The sequence below is a fragment of the Ciconia boyciana genome, chromosome 3 (genome assembly GCF_034638445.1).
Source record: "Ciconia boyciana chromosome 3, ASM3463844v1, whole genome shotgun sequence".
NCBI classification, from domain to species: domain Eukaryota; kingdom Metazoa; phylum Chordata; class Aves; order Ciconiiformes; family Ciconiidae; genus Ciconia; species Ciconia boyciana.
This window is the reverse complement of record NC_132936.1, coordinates 104,352,299-104,375,275: the sequence shown is the minus strand read 5'-3', so window position 1 is coordinate 104,375,275 and position 22,977 is coordinate 104,352,299. Positions and strand designations below refer to the sequence as shown.

The window sequence follows — 22,977 nt, the reverse complement described above, 5'->3', positions numbered from 1 at the left end:
TTAACTTAAAAAGCTCAGTAATACTATGCCAGCACTCATGACTCCGGATGAGCATGCAAGCACAAGACTGGTCCAAGTGCAAGATGCTGTTTAGTGCTGTGCAGTTTATATTCATTCCCACCTAGTACAAGAACTTCAGGAGTTTACCTGCATTGGTCTTGCAGATTTTAACCATCATTCACAGAGGAGAATGCTGCGTAGTATGAAATAAGAAAATGAGCTGGTATACAGGGTTGAAAACCATTTTCGGTGCAGTGAAAAATTTGTTATCGTACAAATGCTATGCTAGTTACAGGTGTGAAAACCCAAGTAACTCAGCTTAATGAACAGCTGTTAGGATAAAAAATAAATTGGTTCTATTTCTGAAAATGTATTCAAAGACCTGTACCTCAAACGTAGTATATGCTTAAACCTGTCAGAGTTATTGATTGCTCCTTGTAGCGTTGTCCGCCAGCACCTTGATATTTATGGATGTGTCAGTATTTCTGTTGTAAATCTTCTTCTCTGGGATTTATAACTTTGTTGTGAGAAGTGGCTCTGGGCTAACATGGGGAATTAAGAGGTCTTAGCCTAAGAAGAGAAAATATTTTAACTTTCCAAAATAATTAGTTCATCTGGGTTTGCTTTTTGCTGGTAAGCACATTTTTAAATGATATCTAGTAGCTCTAGAAGTGGTTTGGCTTTTTACCTAAAATGTTGAAAGAAATTTTTTTGTATAAACCTTTCCTGATGTTTAGCAAATAGTCTGTCATAATATTTTTTTACACACAAGTGATTTTTTTTTTTTAACTGCCTAAGCATGAAGATCTGCCTCAGGTAAATGACGCAGTGTTTTGTACTGGTTAACTCCAAGGTACTGCTGGGTCTATTCAGGGCACTACATAATTTATAGTGTCTAAATCTGTGTGTTAGTGCTTTAAAAATAAATTCATTATGTGTTGTGATGCAACTACACAAATATTTCTATGAGATGTGGTTGGTAATCCAGTTATGTATTGGGAAATAGACTTATGACTGTAGCTTTAGATAATTTTAAAATTATCTAAATTAAATTTCACATGGCATTTGAAAGCCATTTAATGTGCTGCATTTACTTTATAGTAGTTTGCAGCTTCTGAACTGGAAAACCCAAGAGGAGTGAGGAAGAGTAACTTGAAATGAAGCCTGCCTTGATCTCATCACTAGCTGTCAACAGGCCTGTCTGAGCTCTGTGTTGTGTGGGGGCATAACTGCATCCTCTGGGGACAGCTTGGCCACATCTTCAACAGAGATCAGTGTAGTAAGAGTCTGTTTAAGAAATCATTTTTTGCCTGAGTGGAAGATTATTGAGGGAGGTCCTAAGCAGCAGAGGCCTTTAGGTTTTCTCGTGCAAAGTGTCATTTGCATTCAGGCTTTCTACACCACTGTGTGTTAATTTGCAGCAATGCAATGCCTTTTTAATGCATATAGACACTTCCTCTGGTGCTCAGTTTTTCTTTCATCATGGGTCTGTCACCAAGCTCAGGGAAGTCAGTCAGCTGCTTATTTGTACTTAAGCCATATCAGAAACAGGGCCTCAAAAAAAAAAAAAAAAGTATTTTTTCATCTGTATGATCCAGATGCAATGGCAAGAAAAATAGATGACATTTTGGTCAAAGCTTTATGTTTATGGGCATCAAGAAAGGACTTGGAAGCACCAAAGATTGTGTTTTGTCAGATTTACTCTTATCAAAAGGGTGATTCTTGTTCAAAATTTTGAACAAAAGTGGAAGAACAAAGAAGTAAAGGTTTCGCTATGGTGTCTTTTGTTCAAAGGGCAGTTCTGGCACAGACGCTGCTGAGAATTTGGGCTCTGACTTTTGTTTTTTTTCTTTTTTTCTTACTCCCAGGTTACTGTGGGTGGAGAGGAGTGGCACTACATTGCTACCCAAGGGCCTCTGCCACATACATGCCATGACTTTTGGCAGATGGTGTGGGAACAGGGGGTGAACGTTATAGCCATGGTCACAGCTGAAGAGGTATGTAAAATCACAGAATACAGTTCTTCCTGATGTGAGCGAATCCCCTGTTATCATCACTTCCCACTCCAGTAACCTGTTTTTTCTATCAACAACTCTTTTTCCTCTTACTCTGTTTGAACATATGCTTGTTCTGTTATAATACTATACTTTGTAACTTTGTGATACTCAGTTTGGCAAGTACTAAAGCGAAACAAGCAGAGTCCCCCCTTCCTCCTGCTTCACTTCAGTTTGGCCAAACCAAACAAAGATGTTTCCATTGGAATGTGAGAGTGCTGAACTGCTCCTGGTTAAAATGACACAGGCTTCCGCCCCATCCAAGGCCAGTTCTGCATACCATCACTCTTATCAGCTGAAAAGGGACCAGAAGCTGTTGTTTCCATAGAAGTGTCCATGTAAAAAAAAAAAAAATAAAATCTTTTTATTCTTATGCCAAGCAAAACAGTTATTTCTATTGTAATCCAAGAACTATGTGCTATGTTATAAAAACTGGCACACGTTGCTAACTAACACTGCATTCTGCTTTATGGCTGGTTGCTTTCAGCAAACACAGGGAGTGCCATAGCAGATCAAGTCACTGTCCAGTTCCCAAGGCTGATCAACAACAGATACTTAAAGTTGCAGAAGAGAACCTCCATTTAAAGGAGAGGCTTCCCCAGGAGGACAATATTTACCAAGGTGTTGTAGGCAGTAGCTGGCTATTGCTACAAGACAAGAGTTAGTTCTTCAAACTTTTTTACACTTAGAAATATTATATAGCTGAGAGTTTTAATGGATATTTTCCTTACTTTGTGGGATGCTCCTTGCTCTTCCAGTAATTTGAAATAAGAATACTTGGTTTATCTGCAGAGTTTTGTGCCTTCTGTTTGTAGGGAATTATAATTGAAGAAACTAATGGCTCTTTTTTTGGTTTGTTTGTTTTCTGGTTATTAAGGAGGGAGGAAGAAGTAAGAGTCATCGTTATTGGCCTAAACTGGGCTCTAAACACAGCTCAGCCACTTACGGGAAGTTCAAGGTGACAACTAAGTTCCGCACAGACTCCGGCTGCTATGCAACTACTGGTCTGAAGGTCAAGCATCTTCTCTCTGGACAAGAGAGGACAGTGTGGCATTTGCAGTATACTGACTGGCCAGACCATGGGTGTCCAGAAGAAGTCCAAGGCTTTTTATGTAAGATTTCTTTAACTTGCATGATAAAATACATCAAGGAAAAGGTTGCTTACACTGGATACAGTTTACTGCACCTAATTAGAGCTGGGATTGCTATTAAATGGTTATTGTTGTGGCATATGAAGGCCTCAACTAGGTTGTACCTTGCTGCGATTTGGAGAAAAAAGTGGGATTCAAGAGGTAGGAGCTAAGGTGATTGAGGATTTTGGTCCTGAAAGACCTGACATAATAGGAGGAAAAATTAGAGGCAGCAGCAGTGCTAAAGACTTGGGAAATTTTAAATAATAAGATACTTCTGCTGGCTGATCTGTCAGTATAAGTTATTGCCACTTCCCAGCTACCTAACAAGTATAGGAGATGGTAGGCTGCACACAAATGTGACTAGAGAGGTCTGGGTGAGAGAGGTTCAGATGTTAGTGAAATAGGGCACAACTCTTCCAGTTTCATAGTTTCATAGGAGGCCCTTTTCGCTGACAGCCAGTATTTAGTAGTCCAGAGGCACTGGACTTGTTGCAGAAGAGCAGAGGGCTCCATCACATATGTGGTAAGCCTGAACTCACTGCCACTCTTCTAACCACGTGTACCCAGGCAATGCTAAGGGCCTTCCCAATTAAATATGGTCCTGGTTCATGCGTTTCTGAAAATACAGCCATTATATTCATCTGTAATGAGTTAATAGTGCTTCCTACTTCTTACCAAGTAATAAACACTACCATATGAAGTAATACAAAGTCAATCATTATTTAACTAAAGCCACGTCTCTGGCCACTACAGTAGAGTATGATGCAGAGATCTTTAAGTTACCACTGAAGGAGTCTGTACATGGTGTACTGATGCGTTGGAGATGCCTGCCGCCTTAATTCCTAAAAGCTTTGCAGCTGCAGCAGCATAGCTTTGTTGCAGCTAAGTCCTCTCTCAGCAAGGCCTGTTAGTTCCACTTCAGTCTTGACACAGCTACAGTCCTTTAGTGATCCACTCTCCTTTGTGTGGTATAAGCTTGGTGTAAAGAACATGTTCTTCTTTTCCCAGTTCTGTCATCAGGGCAGAAAATAAAAATGACATTTCAGCTTTGGCAAAGGAGTGCCATGGGATCTGTCTTTAAGGCAAAGCTATTGCCCAATTCCTAGTTTGTTTCGTACTTTGTTTTTCCTACCAACCCACATAGCTGTAGTTGGGCATGGCAGTAATTGGAACCTGATTGTCCCCATTTCCTCTGTCCCATTGTTTGCTGCCATGTTCGGTCCCATTTCACTGTGTGCATTAAAATGCAGCTTTTCTGATGTTGGTAGGCCTCCAGCCACAGCCTGCCTGTGTCGAAAGGACTGCTCAGGCTGCAGTGCCATGACACCAAGAATCAGGGCTGGAGAGTTTGGCTCAGATCTCGCCTCCCACTCTGACTGGTGGGAGGCTAAGTGTCTGAGAGTTATGCACCTGGATATATCTTTCTGGGTGAGGTCCATCACCTTTGTCATGCATCTAGACTATTCTGGAACAATGTTTAGAGGTCAGAGTTGGAGTTCTATTTTATGGTGTATTTATCTAACCAGGTGAGCTTCCAATATGTAAGGTCCTCTGTGCAGTTTGACAGTAGAATGCGTTGAACAACACTAGGACAGCCACACAGGACAACTGTTCTTGATTCATGCACTTTCTAGAAATGGCTTCAGGGAAAACAGACAGTGAGCTCCCAGAAGGGCTTACAGCTGTTGAGAAACAAACCCTGAGCAGAGAGGTGGGTGAGATTCTGTCTCACTCGAGAAGGGAGGGAGGGGGAAACAGGGCAGATGGATGCTTGCTTCCTATCTGATACTGGCTTTGACAGGCAGCAGTTTCAATGGGCCTTAGCTGTTGTTTTGACCCCAGCCTGTTAATAGCAGGAATTGTTGTAAGTAATGTCTAGAATCATCTGCTTAGGTGACCTGGAGATTTGCAGAGGGGAAAACAGAATTTAATTTTTTAAAAGAATTATTGAATTTAAAGGAGTAGACTCCCAAGTAATAATTGACACCTAGCTGGTACTTGCTGGATTCAGTGCTGTTCAGTGCACCCTGGCCAAATAATTAGTATATGGTAAAAAATGCAAATTATTGCCACTTTGACAAAGCATTACTTTTACACGTTCTTTTTTCCCCCAGTTTTTACATTTAGAGAGAGAGATGTTTGCAACCTTGTCTGCATTTTATCTTGCAGCTTACTTGGAGGAGATACAGTCAGTGCGTCGTCATACCAACAGTGTGTTGGACAGCAGCAACAACTGCAACCCTCCGATCGTGGTTCACTGCAGCGCAGGGGTAGGAAGGACTGGAGTGGTTATCCTAACAGAACTGATGATTGGGTGCTTGGAGCACAATGAAGTAAGTCAGCTTCTTTCTCAAGACAAACCCTGAGCTCGTCTCTTGAGTAACCAGCTACATGTCTGAGGTTACAATTAAAAGGCATTGAAGTGCTTGCTTTCTGTTACCTTTGTGAGACAAGGGCCTTAAATGCAACAGGCAGAGATTTCCCATGGCAGTTTACTTGCTGTAGTTTCCTGTTGAGTTGATGATATGCATTTTTTATTAGTATTATTTTAATACATTCAAAATTAGGGCTTTTTTCTCTCTTTTAAGAATTTAGTCTAATTCATAACTGTATGTAATTAACAGTCTAGGGGCAGCGTGTTTGACTATCTGAGACTACCAAAGACTATCTGAGAGAGGCTTCCATGCTCTTTTAACTGAAGTTTTCTGCTCTCTAAATTCACTCTTTAGACTCCCTCCTTTCTCTTGTATTGTCTCTAATCTCATCTGGAATGAAACTTAACTGTGCCTTAAGAAAAAGGTGTGTGTATGTTGGGGAATAGGGCTTTAAGAACTACAGCCAATACTACATGACTAGTAATGCAGTCTGCAGTTAAGAATAAGGGCACCAGGAGAGTAACCATGTGTAGCAACTTGCTTTTCATCTGTGTCCTGTGTCACTGGGGAACTGTCCAGGAAGTACATCACATCTTGAATAACAATGTGCCACACAGTTTCAACACGACAGCTATTGAAACTGGTCATTTCTGTTGCCAAAGAAACTGCTCAAAGACCAAAACCTCTTGTAGAGATAAGAACACAGCAAGAATGACAAATAGACGTATATCATCTGCCCCTCCCATTAATCATCCACTGGATGAGTTGCTTAAAATGCAGAACTGGATGTACACACCTGAAACGCTCACCTACTTTCTGTGTTACTATAGAGGAGTTATAGATTGGAGCCTGTCTGCGCAATGCTCTACACAAAGCGCAACCTTCTGGCTCGTTCAAAAACACAAGTCCTAAAGCAGGCAAATACCAGTGCACTTTCCTCTTCATCACTATTTTTAAAAAAGGTGATGCAAGAAGTAATTTTTTTTTGTTCTCTGCTCTGTTATCCCCCGCTAGCAGCTTGTCATTCTGTAGTTACGAGATCGCCTAGAGATCCTGGGCTCAGTTCAGCTGAGATGAACTTCCTCTAGCTCTGTTTGGCCTTCACTAGAGGTGAAGCTGTCCCATAGATCTGTGTCACAATTTATGCTTTTTCTTTTCTTTTTATTTGAGGGGTGGGATAAGTGGGGAGGAATGGGAAGAAGGAGCTGGCCTGGTCAGAAAGGACTCACAGGTATGTGCTTTGGGAATCCTGCAGCCTTCCTGTGCTGGCTGCTGTTCAATAACTGCTCCTGTGTGGGACAACCGCTCTGACTCTTGAGCCTGCTTGACTTCCTTCCTAATGCACTGGCATCTGGAAGTGACTGCTTCTGTTGTTCACACAGCAGCCATGAAATTTCTGCACGCCAGAGGAAATCTGGATAGTTATAAGAGCCATACCTGAATCGCTTGGTAGCATCAGTGTAGCTGTGTCTGCTTTACAGTAACCTCTGTATGCTAATGGTGTGCCAGGAACAAACACTAACATTTGTGCAACACGTTTTGGCCACCTCCGTTTGCCTGCGGTTTACAGAAGTCACCTATTTGGCAAAGAGTAGCTGAGTAGCAAGTGACGATAAAGACGGTACCTCAACATCTGAGCATGGGGGTGAGTCTTGGCATTCAGAAGAATTCTCATCAACTTCACTAGGAGCTGATGGTACTGCTCAATAATAAGGGATTTCTCTCATGTCCCTTAATTAAAGCATTCTTTTGTCTTGATTAATGGTGGAAATCATCATTAATATTAAAGACAATTTTCCTTAAGGACTTTGTTGCTTTAGATTGTGCTAAGTTAATATTATTGGTTTGTTAAAGCATAATTTAAAAAAAAGATTAAAAATCTTAACATTTTGTTATTAATTAAGCAGTATGTTTTCAGTTTGTGACAGATACCACATTCTGCACAGAGAGGGTTCCTTTTCATGCAGCAGTTTTACTGGTTTATTTTGAAGTAGGATTCATGTTTTTTTTTTTTCTGAAATAAAATGACTTATTACTTAAAATGCTTTAGTCTCATGAATTGGTTGATTTCCTCAGAAGTGTCCTAGTAAGTAGATGTATTAGTGTTAACATTTTGGCTGTGAAGGAAAAAAAGGGAGGGAGGTTGAAGATCCTGATACAGACCATCTTGGAAAGCCTGCAGCAGTGCTGGAACTAAAGCCAGAACTCTTGATTTTGAGGTTTAGGTAAAAAGCCATGTTCAATCAAATTCTATACAGCTTAAGTCACTGTGGCTTCTGGGCAATTGCTGGTTGAGTCTAAAGCTGTGTATCCCATTGCAGGGATATAGTTTCAGTAACTTGCTATATAGTAAGTAGTATGTCACATCATTACATCCTGACTGTTGTAGGCACATAGAACAAGGAAGTAATTGAGATTCTGCTCTACCGACTTCCAGTTTGGACTTGGCGCTGGGACATTAACTCATGATTGCAGCTGCAGTGTGTTTTCATAGGGGAGATCTTTTAGTTTGGGAGTCAGAAGTGAGTAGCATTTTTGTTTGTTCTTTTTGCAAATGCCATGTTAGCAAAGCATTACGTGTCTGGTTTTGACATGCATGTTGTGATGCAGGTGAGTTTGAAGATTTTGCTTACCTGGAGTAGAATGCTAAGTTGACTACAAATAACGAGGTTGAATAGGCAGGATGGGCTTTTCTTTCCTTTCTGAGATAAGTCAAAGCCTAATCCATTTTGAGGAGGTGCACGGATCACTGTGTGCCCAGTAAAAATCAATGAGCTGTCAAGCACTGAACTGCTGAGAGGGGAACGTGGTTGTGCAGGTCGAAGCTGGCCTGCATTTTTGTTGCAGTTGTTCAGGTGAGATCAGGTTCCATGTGACTCTGCTCAGCAAGGACTGCGTGGCTTTTGTAAGCATCCGAGTCCACAGGGAAGCTTCCTCCGAGTTAGCCAAGTTAACTGGAAAGAGCTTACGTTTTCCTTTGCACCCATTTGAAAATAATATGACATTACTCATCACAAACCTTTACGCTTGTTGACTCTAGAGAGATGTCTTTTATAACAGCTTGTTGGCGTATGTGGCAGAATATTTAGCCTTGTTTTCAGAAAGTGATAGCCTATGAGTTAGGGCTTGTTCACACAGAATGGAGATTCTGAGTTTTATATGCAGAAATCGATATGCAGCGTGTTTTTTTTTTTAAACTTTCCAGAAAACTTCCAGTATGCATGGAAGCAGACTCCATGCTCAGTTGCAAGGGTTAGCAGCAATCTTAATTTGTTTCTCTGTCCGTTTGTCCAGGCGTTGTGCTTGTAACATTTCTCATCTCAGCCAAATTGCTAAGTTCCTTTTTGTTTCCAGAATAGCAAACTGGCATTACAAAGTGCAGTTTGTGTTGCCTGATAGAGTAACTGTTCTTCAGTTTTATATCTTGAACTGCTTAGGAGTGTCCTCAAAAGGAGCATGTATCTTAGTGCTTGTATTTACTGCTACCATAGAAAATTTCTATCCCTCATCTTGGATCATATTACACGCTCTTTGAATTCGAGCCTGGCAGGCTGAGTTTCATGGCTCAATGACTTCTGAATAGCTCCTCGTGTACCTGTTGTAACAGATAAAACACAATAACATCATAGGTTGTTTGTTCCCTAAATTCTGGAGATACGATGGTAGCACCTAATGAAATTTGCAGTGATTTCTAACGCTTTAGCTCATGGGCCTCTGTTTCACACAGCTCGTTCGTTTTTTGATTTGGACCATTATAGGGTGCCTGTGCCCCAGTGCGCTAGATGGGATTAGGGATGTTCTTTCACAGTGGATCTCCTGATCCGTCCCCACTTACTGTGCTTTAGTTCTTGTTGCACAGCGTTTTCAGGGCACGCGAGTGAATTTCTTTTGGATGAAATTAAGCTGGAAGATGCCCTCTTGGAGAATACCTAATGTTCCAGCTGCTAGTGGACATTCAGTAGATGGCAATAGACCAATGCTAGCCTGAAGTCCGCAAAACATGTATTGTGGATACTGGGTCCTCGTTTAACTTCACGGATGTATTTCTTCTGGAGCATTATTTACTAGCAGAGACTGGGCTGTGGGAGGTCAGGTGTCAGGGTTTCTGGATCTTTTGGTGACAGTGAGTTCCCTTCTCTTTTAGTGGAAGGGTCGGTATATTTGCCTGCACTTTAATTTTGTCTAAGGAACCTTTGTAATGATCCTGTTGCCTGTTTGCCATTTGAAAAATCTCTCGGATCCTCCCTCTGTGAATGAGTTTGACCATGGATCAGAGTGCAGTATGCAAGTGGCCACAGGGCCTGTTGATGCACTCGGTGGTAGAGTCTGAACTGAGCTATATAATCTTGGCTGGTTTGTACTGGACCTTTCTGATATATCTAGCCTTTAACCTGAGATAATACGATATATTTGGTTTGTTTTACTGAGTTGAAAATAGGTATGTTGAAGCAGAAAAAATTCCAGAGAGAAGCAGCCCTTTATGTGTTCAGTTAATGATCTGCTGAGAGGTAATCAGTGGTACACAACTGGAAGACAAGTCTTTGGTCATCTGCCCGTTTACATCAGTCCAGAAATTCCTGTAAGCTTTAGTGGGGAAAGCATTGGATGTGTAGTAACCTGTATATACTACTGTAATACTCCTTGAAATGAAAGTTGGTGAAAAAAAAAAAGTAGTATTTCATACAGGTGGTTATAATTAATTACATTATATAACTACAATACAGTTCCCTGTGTCAGATAACTGATATTTGAGACAATGATTGTTTGATTTAATGAACCTACATCCTTATGGTGGTTTTTTTTTTCCTCTTTGCTTTACAGAAAGTGGACGTTCCTGTGATGCTGAGACACCTGCGGGAGCAGAGAATGTTTATGATCCAGACCATAGCCCAGTACAAGTTTGTCTATCAAGTGCTCATCCAGTTCCTGCAAAACTCCAGACTTATTTAATCTTTTCAAACATCCCAGACCCAGCTTTGTGGATCTGACTGAACCTTACTGATGAACAAGGGGAAATGCCTTGACAACAGTGTGCATATATTGCACTTTTTAAAGTTGTCTTGAAAGTAAGGAATGGTTGTTCTTTACTAAAGTTTCCCGTGGATTATTTTATACAAGATATAATTTATTTTTCTTGGAATAACTTGTGAATTACTTTAATAACTTGTAAAACTTAGTGACATTCAAATTGAACCACATTTGGCATGACTGGTCTGCATTGTAACATGTCTGTAAGGAAAGCAATCCTTTGTAAAGGTAGTTTACTGGCTTTTATTTTGCTCCACAGCTTCTGAAATGAACAGTTACTTGGCAGTGGGCTTTTTCTCATGTAGGAACATTTTGGACCCAGATATGTGGCTTCCATGGTAAAAATAAGACCTGCTAGGTGTCAGCTATGGCTCTGTACGAGTGGGAGCTGAGGGGACACAGTCCTGGGGCAGGGAGACCTGAGCCTCTGCACATGCAGCAGAGCACGTTACAGAGGGCTCAAACACAGGCCATTGTGAGGGCAGAGAGTTTTGGGTGCTAAACTGTTCAAATTCCACAAGAATTACGGTTTCATTGGTCCTTGAAAAAAGGCAATATTGGATCCTTTAAAGAAGGTCTTTGCTACTGTCTGCAATCCTTGAAGCGATTCATATGAGTTGAAGCAGAGCAGGGTGACCCAGAGTAGGGTCTTCCCGGTAACTGTGGTGGGCTGTGGGTTGAACAGCAGAGGAATTTCAACTAAATGTGGCTGAAAAAAAAACTAAAATCAAGCACCTTCTCATGAATTACACTGCAAGTTTATTGCCTTGAAGCTCACCTCCTGTAGAAAAGGAATCATTTAAGTTGGGCATCTCCAGTTGCCTTAGTTTCCTGTGTGAAATACCGTCTTCAGCACGGTAATCATTTTACTTTCTAGTTATTTGAACTTTGTCAAAATGATCAATGTAGTCTTTCCTTCATATCTGAGTTCTCCAAATAGCGACCCTTGAAAGCTTTAGCTCAGAGTCTGCCTTGATTCTTCCCCCGTCACTGTCTTGTGGTTTATGAACATATGGAGCAGTCTTCCTTTCGGTATTGGCAAACCTCACTTTGTTAGGGGGTTTTTTGTATTAAATTTGCACAGATCATCTCTCTTCTTTATCTGGTCACTTTGGATTCTCCCTCCTATTTATTATTACTATTTTATCCTGGTAGTGTTCAGGGATTCCAGTTAGGATTAGGAGGATATTGTATAAATACATAAAGGAGAAGCAGTCCTTGCCTGAAGTTTACAATCAGAACAGAAAAGGGAAACAAACCTCCTCCACTGCATAACTACGGCACAGATTCTTAACTGGCTTGTCCTAGGCCAACACTGAAATCTATGACAGAGCTAAGAAAAAATCCCCGTGTCCTGTAAGTATCTCAGCAGTTAGACCTGTCTTCCTCTCTCTTCCTCATCTTCTGTCCCTCGGCACTGGCTAGCTGTTTTGCACAACTTAGTGCATATTGCTTTCTGCAAACTGTTTATTTCACTGGATTAAATCACGTTATGAATTGCGTTGCAGTGTGTGCATGGTAGCATTTACTTACAGTTAGTTAGAAGTGATAGTAACTGCACTTTTAAAAAATCTAAAAAGGACAAAAAAGCTTTAGCAAGTTGTGGTGGGACTCCCACACTGTTATTTCTGGTGTAAGAGACGGAAGGTTCCTGCACCAAGGTTGCTCCCCTCCTCACACTGACTCCTCTTTCCCATCTCTGCACGCTTCGACTCGGCAGTCCTGTCAGATCGCTAGAGAATGGATGAGGCTGGAGAGGAGCCTTGGAGGTCTCTGGTCCCAGCCCTGCTCACCCCACGGCTAACTTTAATGTTGGAGAGGCTTGCCCAGGGTCATGTCCACTTCCAGAAATGTCCAAGGGCGGAGATTTCGCAGCCTCTCAGGGCACGTGATGCATGGCAAGTTACTCTGTCACGGTGAAATTATCTTTCTTGGTATCCCTTTCCCAGATAAACTTCATCTTTTAGTCCCATCGTTGCTTTTCCGTTGCATCCCCACCTCCAAACCCCTGGTCAATGTACAAAGGCCTAAGCCTACAAGCACTCTCAGCCTCAGCACTAAAGGGACCTACACACCTACCTTCCCCTGAAATCAGTGGGAACTTAATCTAAGGCTCTGTACCAGAATGTTTCTTAAATGTATTTAAAACTGTGCTGTGTTGATTTGGTACTCTGCAATACAGGCCTTACGAGGTGACAAGGATTCTGGTGGAGACTTCTAGCTACCAACAAATGGTGAGGAGTTACTTAGCTGTAATATCTTGACCGTGTTCCTTTTAGGGATCAGTTGAGTTTTCAGTCAACTTCAGTTTTCCTCTAACTTCTTCTGCCAATGCCAACATATCTCTTGTTAAATTAGCAGCAACCATTTAAAGTCTTTTCAGCAGCATCTGCATGATAATTGCACAGAGATGCTTTATATCTGGGAAACAAGCCAAGGAATAAACCTTGAAGCAAAGTGTATTAAATTAGTTATCTCGTTATAGCTTTTTGAATAATTTCCTAATGATGAATTAAGTTTGAACTCAGAGCTGTCAAGTCCCATTGCTCCACTTGGATGTGAGAAGTAGAAAATCAGGAGGGAAAAGAATCTGTTCCTATGTCTTACTATTCAGCTCTTCTTGGCTGAAATGTATACTTCTGTTTCTACAGTGAGCACAGGGAAGTTATTGCGTAAGAGAATGTAAAGAGCTGTTTGAAAGCAAGAAAATTAAGCCTATGTTTTTTATGCAAAGATGCATCATAGGTGTCTTAGAAAAATATTAATTACAAAATGGCACCAAAAATCCTTTCTAAATTAAGTCAGTGCCTATTAATGAGCCAAATAAGTGGCCACATAGTAAACAGTCATTTCCAATTAACTCCTAACATGGCTGGTATGGTAGATAGAGGCCGATGTGACTCACTTTTTCCCTTTCATTGTCAAAGAATGGTAATTTTAAACTTTTCCTTTCATCTGACTTCAATGTATTTTTTTCCTGCTGGATTTTATCTTGACTAGATCTGCTAATATCATAAGTGAATTGGGCTGGTGCATGTCTTCAGAGGTTCCTTTCCACCCCAGCTTGCAACCAAACCTCAGCATGCCGATGTTTTATGATTGAAATGTGATACAGTTTTGTAGGGGAAAAACTGAACCTTCTGACTTTGAACCTGTTGTCCTTTTATCGGGCCTAAATTGCTTGGGCAGTATTTCCTAACCATTAGGGAGTGACAGGAAAATGCATTTTGCATCCAATTTCATTAGTCATAGCAGGAATGAATGCAGGAGACTTAAAGCAACAGTACTGTTTAGTTTGTGTCCCGCAGGCTTTAACAATAGCGTCTTTAAGCAGAAAAGGAGGACAGTTTGGGGTTGCTGTCTGTTGTGTTGCATGGTTTTTTTAACATCAAAGCATGACAATGGCTAGGTTCTAAGAGACCAGTTTCATCCATTTGGAAGAAAGTCTGGATTGAAAATCTCACAAAGATGTGTCGTCAAGGAGTGGAGCTGCACCTTAAAAAAGTTTGACCCAAGCAGTCTTCTCCCACGGCACCCACGTTGCAGTCTGGCACGTTTAGCCTACGCTCCCTGATTCTTTCTAAGAGAGAACTTGGAGTGGATAAGCAAGTCTAACTTGGAATCCATTGTGTATGTTTTCCTTTTTGCGCACTCTTAATCTGTACTTAAGTTTGCAATTTAACATCCTGTTGGTTTTTTTTTTTTCCTTTAAACTCTTAACAATGGTAGTATTGAGGTTGCCGGCATCAAATTTTTGGTTAAAGTTACAGTCTGAGCATGTCATGCCTAACATTGTCTGATCAGGGATGGGGGAGATGACAGCTGAGTTCTGATGCCGCTCAGTGCTGTGGACATCCTGTTTCCTTCCATCCTCTGTGGGCTGCACTGGAGGATGGTGGGCATTAGCTGCTCAGGTCCTACTTGTTCCAGCTCCTCCACAGGCCTGCTTTGGCACCTCTTGTCCTTGATTACCTGAGGAAAGATGAAGTTCGATCCCACAAACTTTCTCCTATATAGGTATATAGGGACCCTAAATGCTCAGCCTTATTGGAAATACCTTTTCCCTAAACTAGTTTCAGCTGGCAGGAGACACATCTGTGAGAACTTACTCAACCTATTGCTAATGCAGCCCTTTATAAAAGTATATTGAAGGACATTTCTGTTCCACTTATTTAAACCAGTTGCCTCACCTACAAATATTATTAAATATTTGCATGATTTCAAGAGCTGCTTTTTTATTTAATTACCTTCTTGTAAACAGACAGAAATGCAAATGGCAAAACATAGGTTGGAAAAGAATGAGTAAGTCTGAGTGCTTCAGTGGAGATGGTCATTTTAAGCTAATACATTGTTTTTTGATCCAATACCTGCTATGTCTGTGTAGCCCACAAGCGACTCTAAAATGAACGCTGATGGTCAATCTCATAGTTGGATATAGCACATGCCTCTGTGGGGAAAACTGAGCAGCTACTGACTGTGCTGCATTCTCAACAGCTGAGTTCCCACTGGTCTCCTGGGAGGAGATGACGACTGAATTGGCTGTTGTCAGTCTCGCTAACAGTTTGTGAACTGTGCGCTCAGAAAGTGGAAGCATCAGTATGGCTGAGACCTGCTGGAGCAGCTCTCCTGCATCACTGAGAGAGGTCAGACTTAAATTTTGCTGCTTGTCTTTATGGAAAAGAATGCTTTACATCCGGAGAGCTAGGGTGGCACCTGCTGCACGAAAATGTCATTTGTCCACCCCTCTGTAAAAATGGATGTAAATCTGCTGATGTATAGTCCCAGCCATACGGAGTTTGGAGATGGGTTTTGATGCCAGCAAGGGAAAAGTTGCAAGTCTAAAACCCCAAAGGCGATTGTCCCCATCTCATTCTTAGCCTTTAGAGAGTTTTCTTGTAGAATCTGGTGCTATGGGAACTGAAGATGCCATCTGAGTCTTTAGAGAGGAGGACATGATACGTGCAGCTGCATGTAGCCTTGGCTGGCAGGGATTGTGAGTCGAGGAAGGGAGCAGCTGGCTGCTTGGGCTGTTGGGCAAAGAGAAGATGGAGGTCTTAGCCATAAACTATTGTTAGATTGTGAAACAAAACACTTAGTGCACAGGTCAGAAATAGCAGTGTTTACATAAACATTTCAAAGTAAAGAAATGTTGTCTGTTTTTAGAGTATCTTACACTACACTTCCCTTGGTTCCTCTCAGCCGTTTTTTGGTTGGTGTTTTTTCAGTGTGTTAAAGTTTTGATGCCTGTGCTTTGTGTGCACCCTCACTGAGAGTTTCCCACGTGCTACAACAGCAGGACTTTGCCTTTGGAGGGTGAACTGGAAGTCAGCGGTAAAATAGCAGCTTTCACTGAAGAATCCCAGCACTATTTAACAGCCAGGAAAAGTCTAATACTTCAGCTGATCCCTGAAATGAGTATAGTGCTTAATAGTTTTACTTTTCCAAATCACCTGGGTAAGGACTCAGTGTTTTGGACACTCAGCTCCAGATATTTCAGGGGCAGTGTTCCCCAATGAGGCAGGCAGGGATAAAAGAGGAAGGCTTCCTACAAAATACTTCCACGGCAGGCTGGAGGTCACACCCTGTCTTGGACAGGGGCTGGTGGAAGAAATACGAACGTGTCTAGAAGAGGGTGCTCAGCCCCTCTAGCACACCTGGCAAGCAGTCCTTTAGGGGCTTCCTGAGGTGAAAGTTAGATCCCGCTCTCTGTGTTTAGTAACTACTGATGGATCCATTTTCCATGAATCACATCACCTTTCCTTTAAAACCCATTTACTCCTCTGGCCTTCACAAAGTCCTGTGTTGGTGAGTTCCACAACTTCATTTTATGTTACGTCTATAAGAACTTTCTTGTGTATGTTAAATAAAAGTATTTTCTTGCTGCTACTTGGTCTTTAAAAGAAAACAGATCTTTAGTGCCAGAGACGCTGTTAATAGGATGTTTATCCTGTTGAGATTGCTCTGTACGGAAAACATGTTTTCCTCATTAGTAAAGTACCTTTCTTTGGCTATTTTACAAAGGAAAGAGGTTTACACATGCAGATGACTGTAATATTCCCATGTATAATTGTGTGGGACGTGTTAAATGAAATAACATGTTTAAGTAAGTTTTATGTCACTGGATTTTACTGTCCTGTTTTACTTCAGTATTTTGATGCTTCCTCTTGTATTTGTTCTGTAATTCTGTACATGACAGTTTAGCACCAAACAGTGATCTGAATCTCACAACCTCATTGTATGTACACGTTTTGTAGAGAAACGAGACATCAGTTACATGCCCTTCCTGCCCCCCGCTCCCTCCTGTTAGGGCTGAATGACAGAACCGTTCTATGCTATTGAAAGCCTTAAAAAAAAAAATAAATCTATGCATGCTATTTTATATTCTAATGTATTATTCATATCAGTACATAAGCTTATGCTTGTCAGTTTTATCTTCTGTATAGAACTGATTACTTTTGACAGTATTTTTGCACTGTTTCTTTTCTTTCCCTTTTTATAAAGTTCTATTCAGCATTAATTGACTGCTGTAATTTTTTACCCCTTTCACTGCCTTTGTGTAAATAGTTTCTTATGCTTTTGCAAATATGAGAATGTCTTCAGTCACTAAGGTTTTTTGGTAAGGCTGTCCTTCATATTCACAGTATACAATAAACCATTTTTTTCAAGGAAAACTATGCTTGTGTTCTTTCCTGTACCAGCTTAAGGTTTTGTCTTTGCACCTATTGTGCTTGTGTTGGTTTCCCATGTTAAACTGCTAGGCACAGCCAGGGCCACAGTGAGTTTTAAAGAACCTTCTGTAAATGGTAATCCAAGTTTCCAAGGGGCAAGGCTCCTATGGGTGCACATGCTAGGCTAATCCCATTCTTTAATGTTGAAGTACAGTCTGGGCTCTGGCCAGACTTTCTGAAATGAAGGTGCTATTTCCCCAGACAAGGGTTTGCTTGACAAGATAAAGTTAGGATAAAAGTAGTCAGCTGGTGCCCTCTTCCTGGGCTTGGCTGTGGTTCGGTGGCCTTGGCTTCCTGGAATTGTAAGACCTGGTGCAGTTTTATGTACTCCAGCAACAGTTGCTGGCTAGAGAGCAATGAAAGCTTGCAGCAAAATGAGCTGACAAACCCTTGTTTTCTAGCAGTTTTAGTTTCAGAGCAGTGCTTACAAGAAAGAAAATATGATGAAGTTCTTAACGGTGGTGCGTTTTCTCTCTCATCATACTTTATAAGCTGTGAAAGCAGTAAGGAATGGTCATGTAGTTTTACTGTGCAACATATTTAAACTTTGGTGCTGGAAGTACACAGCCACACTCTCTCTCCCCATCCTTAAAAGCAATCTCCTGCCATTGATCTAAATGGAGAAAAAAAACCCAAACCCTCCAGTCTTATATATGGGCAGAGAAAGCTAAGCCCTGGCTTTTTTCCTCAGAAAATGTTCGTGTTCCTCCATTAAAAGTAATTGCTAAGGTATTAATAGAATAGTTTTAATCCACTGGAGGCAAAGGTATGGCTATAAGGAAATACGAGCTCTCCTCTGCAATAAATTCACTTTAACTTGTAAAGGGGATTAAACAGCCAGAAGCTGCACAGTTCATGTCTTGTGCAAGCCTTCGGGCGCTGAGGTAGGTGCCAGCACTCTGTACAGCACCTGCTGAGCTCTAGGTCCTTACAATGATGAATCCCCACCTGCCAGCAGCAGTGATGGGCCTGCAGATTACCTAGCTGAGGGAAAGGTGGCAGCTTCCCTGCACAGCACACAGAATTCAGCACCCCTCTTTCCGCTTTCTCTCAGCAAAGCCACTGCAAACAAAAACGATTTGTGAAAAGAGGAATTGGATACTAAACCAACCAAAAAAAGTACAGCTTTTGCTAATTAATTTGTCAGATTAAATGAAACTACTTAGGCAAAAGTAGATGTCACAAAACTATTGCGCTCATGTAAAGTGTACAAGTGGAATCAAGAGGGGTCAAGACCACTTTATTTACTTTACACAAATAAGATACACATTAAAATGCATACAGAAAAAAATGGCCATTTTTGCACATGAGCTGTCAAAAGGCATAACCTTTACAAAACCATGGATGCTTCCTTAAAAAAAAAAAAAGGCAGGCAATTGTAGATGTGTGGAAGCTAGGAACATTTTGCAAGGCCTAAGTGTGTTTGTCATTCCAATTATAGGACAGAACTGTGTTCATACTCTACCGCTTTTCAAAGCGCTCCTGAAGGTTTCCATAACAAGGCTTTTTAAATAAAGGTTTGAAGGATTGCGTAGATTCAAAGGCTCAGTGGTCCTCTAATTCCTTTTTGATCTCTGAAATGTATGGATGATCCTTCCCATGTGCTACTTCCATGATAGCGATTGCCTATGAAAAGAAAAAAATATTCACACAATTGATTCCTATATAACACCAGGCTATAAATACTCTCTTTAGAGGTTTGAAACAGTCTGACACCTCTAGCTACTTTTTGTCCCCTTGTAGTCATAAACCCAGTAGGAAATAAAATGAAATTCAAAACTAAGTAATAAAGGTTTTACATTCAGAGAATACCTCTTTCATCTTAAAGGATCCCAAAGCACCTTTCAAAATTATATTCCTGACAAAACTACTTTGAATGCAACCAGCTCCAGGACAGAAAGCTGCAAGTGGGGTGGGTAATATTCTGGCAGCGGACTTAACCAGTATCAGCCGGAGCTCTGTTCCTCCCAATTTGTCCTTCAGCTGTCAGACTGACGAGCAGGCCTACTGCAAAAGTTACATTAAGGCATTTCAGACTTGATTCTGTAAACCCTCCACTGGTTCCAAGGGCTACCAATGCTTTACAAAGGAAGCAATTGCTTAGGCGACCACCGAGGCAAAAGCGAAATCTTGTCAGATTCGGACAGACGCTGCCCTGCCTGACTCCCTGCCGTTTCACCTACGGCCTGCTCTGGTCCTAAGAGTGAACATTTCAGGCGGCCAAACCCACTGACTTGCACTTCCCTGCCCCTATCCCCATTGCACTGCGGAGTGGGTGTAGAGGCAAGATTTCCACTGGAGAAAAGGACAGCAGTGGCCCCAAACAGAGGTAATAAAAGCGGCAGTAGATAGGACTGAAAGGAGCAAGTTCGGAGTAAGTCTGAGAACATTTAAAGACCACAGTGCTAAGATGATAAAGCAAGGAATTGCAGCATCCTAGCCCTCAGAGCATTTAGTCATTTTCTCCTCGGGAAACTTTTAAGGCATTATGCTCTTATATTTGTTAAGTCAGCACAAGAAGAGCCTTTGGTTCCACCTCAGCAGCAGTGACAAATGACTCCATTCGCCCTCCTGCCCAAAAGAAGAAAGGAGGGCCTTCTGGACGAGCTGCTTGCACACTGACAGAGAACAATGGGTTTGTTTTTCCACTAAATCCCAAACATCAGGGGCTGGGATAACTTTGGGCAGTTCCTGCAAGCAGCTTTTAGAAGTGAGTCATTAGCAAATGGTTGTGTTAGGAAGCTAACTACGCCAACAAATCCACCTACAGTTCCCAACCCCCCATCCCATGTTCCTGCTGGCACAAATCCCAGTTTTAGTTAGCACAAATCCCGCTAATTTTAAACTAGGTAATAGTTAAATTTTAGAGCATATATTCTTGCAGTATCTTTCACCATGGCTGGATGGCTCTGTTATTGCTGGCTAAAAACCTGCCAGCATCTAAAAAGGAAGAAAGAAAAAAATCGTGACATTCCACACCAAGTCATTATATGCTACAGTAGTCACTGATGCTTAAGAAACTAAAATAAACTTCTGTCCAACAACAATAGGGGAAGAAAGTCAAGAAACACGGTTCAGACTAATAAAAAAAATAGAAGAATAAAAACCTAAAGAATAAGGAACAGGCTAATAAAAAGGGGTGAAGAAAAATGTAAAACCAAATGCTGTATTTGCCAATTTCAGCATTACCATATGCATTGAATTCCCTTCAGCTATTTAAAAATCAGTTGGTTCCAGAACAAATAACCACCAAAAGCATGCCTAGTTTAACTTGGATGTAGAAATCACAGACTTCAATGAAACACTATGTGCCTTTTATAAGAGCCAAGCATTTTTTCTGTCCTTCCCTAGCAAGTGAGGAGAAGCTAGAGTTCTGCTTCACTTACTTACACTAGTACAGCTCTAGCTCAGTGAAGAAGGTATAGCAAATGTTTAAGCATAATGCTCACTCCGGCTGCTGCAGTAGAAGTGCACCGTGAAAAGGTAAGACCCCTCGTATGTGAGAACAGACCTATACTGCATCTCTGGAAAAATCAAAACTGAGCCAAAAATCCAGGAACCAAATATATTAACACATGGTGCATTTCCTACCAAGCCAGGCTCACTGACAGAGAAACACATAGTGTTTCAATGATCCCATGCCTGCACTGGTATTATTAATGAAGAAACTGGGAAATAAATACCCTCTTCAGGGCTTTAACTCCAGCTGTTCTGTTCTCCAGCGCCATATACAGTCTCCCTAATTTCAGCCACATGGAGGCAACGTTCAGCGAGTAGGAGGGATAATGTTTACTGCAAGAGAGAAAGAAATTCAGCTTTATCAAACCTGGCAGTTTCATAGCATTTTCCCAGCCCCCGTCCCCCTCTCAGGGGGCAAGAAGCTGCCTCTCGTTGCCCCTGCCCATTCACCGCTCATCCCCTCTGCCATGACTGCCAAGAGTCAGTGCCAATTGTTTCTGGGACGGGGATGCCTGACAATTGGGAATTGAACTGAAACTACCATATGCCTCTGAACAGCTGTCAGATGGCCGTGACTTTCTGCCACTAGTTTTCATCTAGCCAGCTACAGAAAGAGACTGCATTGTTACGAGTTTTTGGAGCCACCCTACACTCGCAGAAGTAACTCTGCCTACTCCACAATAGTTGGTCTTTAATGGAAAGAGAGGGGCCCTCAGCAGCGCGTACAGTGCACATGCCATTCCGTACTCGCACACACTGAGCTAGCAGAGTCCAGTTCAGCAGAGCTGACCTGGAATGCCAGGCTCAGAGCCAGAGGAGCTGGGCAAGTCCCAGGGAAGATAAATAGTACTGAGCCCCCAGGAGGGAACGTTGGCTCCTTCTTCGTATCGCTGCTCTCTGCCAAGTGATCTGTGACTTTACGTTGGCATCTGCTCCAAAGGGAGAGCTTTACTTGCACTCCCCCCAGCTGGCAAGAAAGTCACATCTCAAGATGAGAATCTGCTTGGGGGATTCATGGCAGGATCAGATACAGCCTGTAAATGGCTGGCTCGAATGAACCAGATCACTACTGTAAAAACACAGAAAAATTTATCAGAGAGAGTATTAATTTTTTCCTGCAGAGGCTGCATGCTGCCTTGCCCCACGCGGGGCTTCAGCCTGCACATTCTCCCACGCCTCCGGCTCTAGGGCAGTGGAGATCGGGGACATCAGGGCACCCACAGCCTCCGAGCGCAGGAGCTGAGCTCGGCTCCAGCTCCCTCTGCTGCCCAGCCCCAGCCCTGGGACAGGGCTCGGCTCTGCTCTCCTGCAACCATGACCGCTGTGCCGCTGCAGAGAGAAAGGATCGGGAGAGGGTGGGAGGCTGACAGCAACAGCGGGCTTTGCCTCCATTACCTTACACAAAATACTGACTGCAGGTGCACTTCGAAGCTCTGCTTTAGTCAAGTATTAGGATATAAAAATCCCCAGTTTTTTATCTAGCTAAACAGAACTAGCACAGTATCCAAGGGGGTACAAACTTATTTTGAGAACTTGAAGGATTTCAGAATCACCTTCTGCTATATATTGCAGGCCACATTTTGAAGTAACAAAATCGGCCCCAGCATTTCAACATTCCTTTCTGAGTAGTGATGTCATGGGTAGCATGTTTACACAGCACATACTGACAGAAGTGATCTCTGCCCAAATTTGTCTTAATTATTCAGATTACTGAATTAGAGCACTAAAAAAAAAATAAAATACAGTCTCATATTTACCTGTATGGTCTGATAATTTTTTGCCCATAACGCAGTGCACCTTCCCAGTCCTGCACGTAGAGACAGACACCCATGGCCTGGTACATCATATGTAACATATAAACATTACTGTCTTCAAACACTGCACCCATCTTGTCCAGGCTAAGTTCACAGATCTCCAGTAATTCACTAGGAGGTATGAAGAAGTCAAGGAACCCAATAAGTAGATGGTCTGTGATTAGACAACTACCTGGTAATGCCAAAGAAGAATCGACTTAAACTTGTTCAGAATGGTTCTGAGAAGTCCTCTTTTCTCTCAAATGGCATCAAAGCATCTACGCTACAAGCCCAGAGCTACTCTGAGAGGTATCCTGCTCATGAGGTTATTCCCCCTCCTACTCAGATATTCTACAAAACTAGCTTTCAGATTTAAAAAGCAACAAATAAAGCAGCTTTCCTGAACC

General features: G+C 41.9%; 2 protein-coding genes across 6 annotated transcripts in view; one reads left to right on the top strand and one right to left on the bottom strand.

Moving 5' to 3' along the window:
• The window catches only part of PTPN14 (protein tyrosine phosphatase non-receptor type 14), a 122,359-nt gene extending 105,101 nt beyond the window's left edge, over positions 1–17,258 (top strand). The window contains exons 16-19 of the mRNA XM_072856928.1: positions 1,869–1,997; positions 2,932–3,166; positions 5,357–5,520; positions 10,384–17,258. Coding sequence (XP_072713029.1) covers positions 1,869–1,997; positions 2,932–3,166; positions 5,357–5,520; positions 10,384–10,512 — 657 coding nt within the window. The 3' untranslated portion in view covers positions 10,513–17,258. The remainder of the gene's footprint in view (positions 1–1,868; positions 1,998–2,931; positions 3,167–5,356; positions 5,521–10,383) is intronic.
• A 1,261-nt stretch (positions 17,259–18,519) lies between these two features.
• SMYD2 (SET and MYND domain containing 2) overlaps positions 18,520–22,977 on the bottom strand; it is a 30,233-nt gene continuing 25,775 nt past the window's right edge. For all 5 annotated transcript variants that reach the window (XM_072856934.1, XM_072856929.1, XM_072856932.1 and 2 more), the window contains 3 exons: positions 22,535–22,709; positions 21,002–21,110; positions 18,520–18,944 (listed from right to left, as the gene is read on the bottom strand). In XM_072856934.1, coding sequence (XP_072713035.1) covers positions 18,864–18,944; positions 21,002–21,110; positions 22,535–22,709 — 365 coding nt within the window. In that variant the 3' untranslated portion in view covers positions 18,520–18,863. The remainder of the gene's footprint in view (positions 18,945–21,001; positions 21,111–22,534; positions 22,710–22,977) is intronic.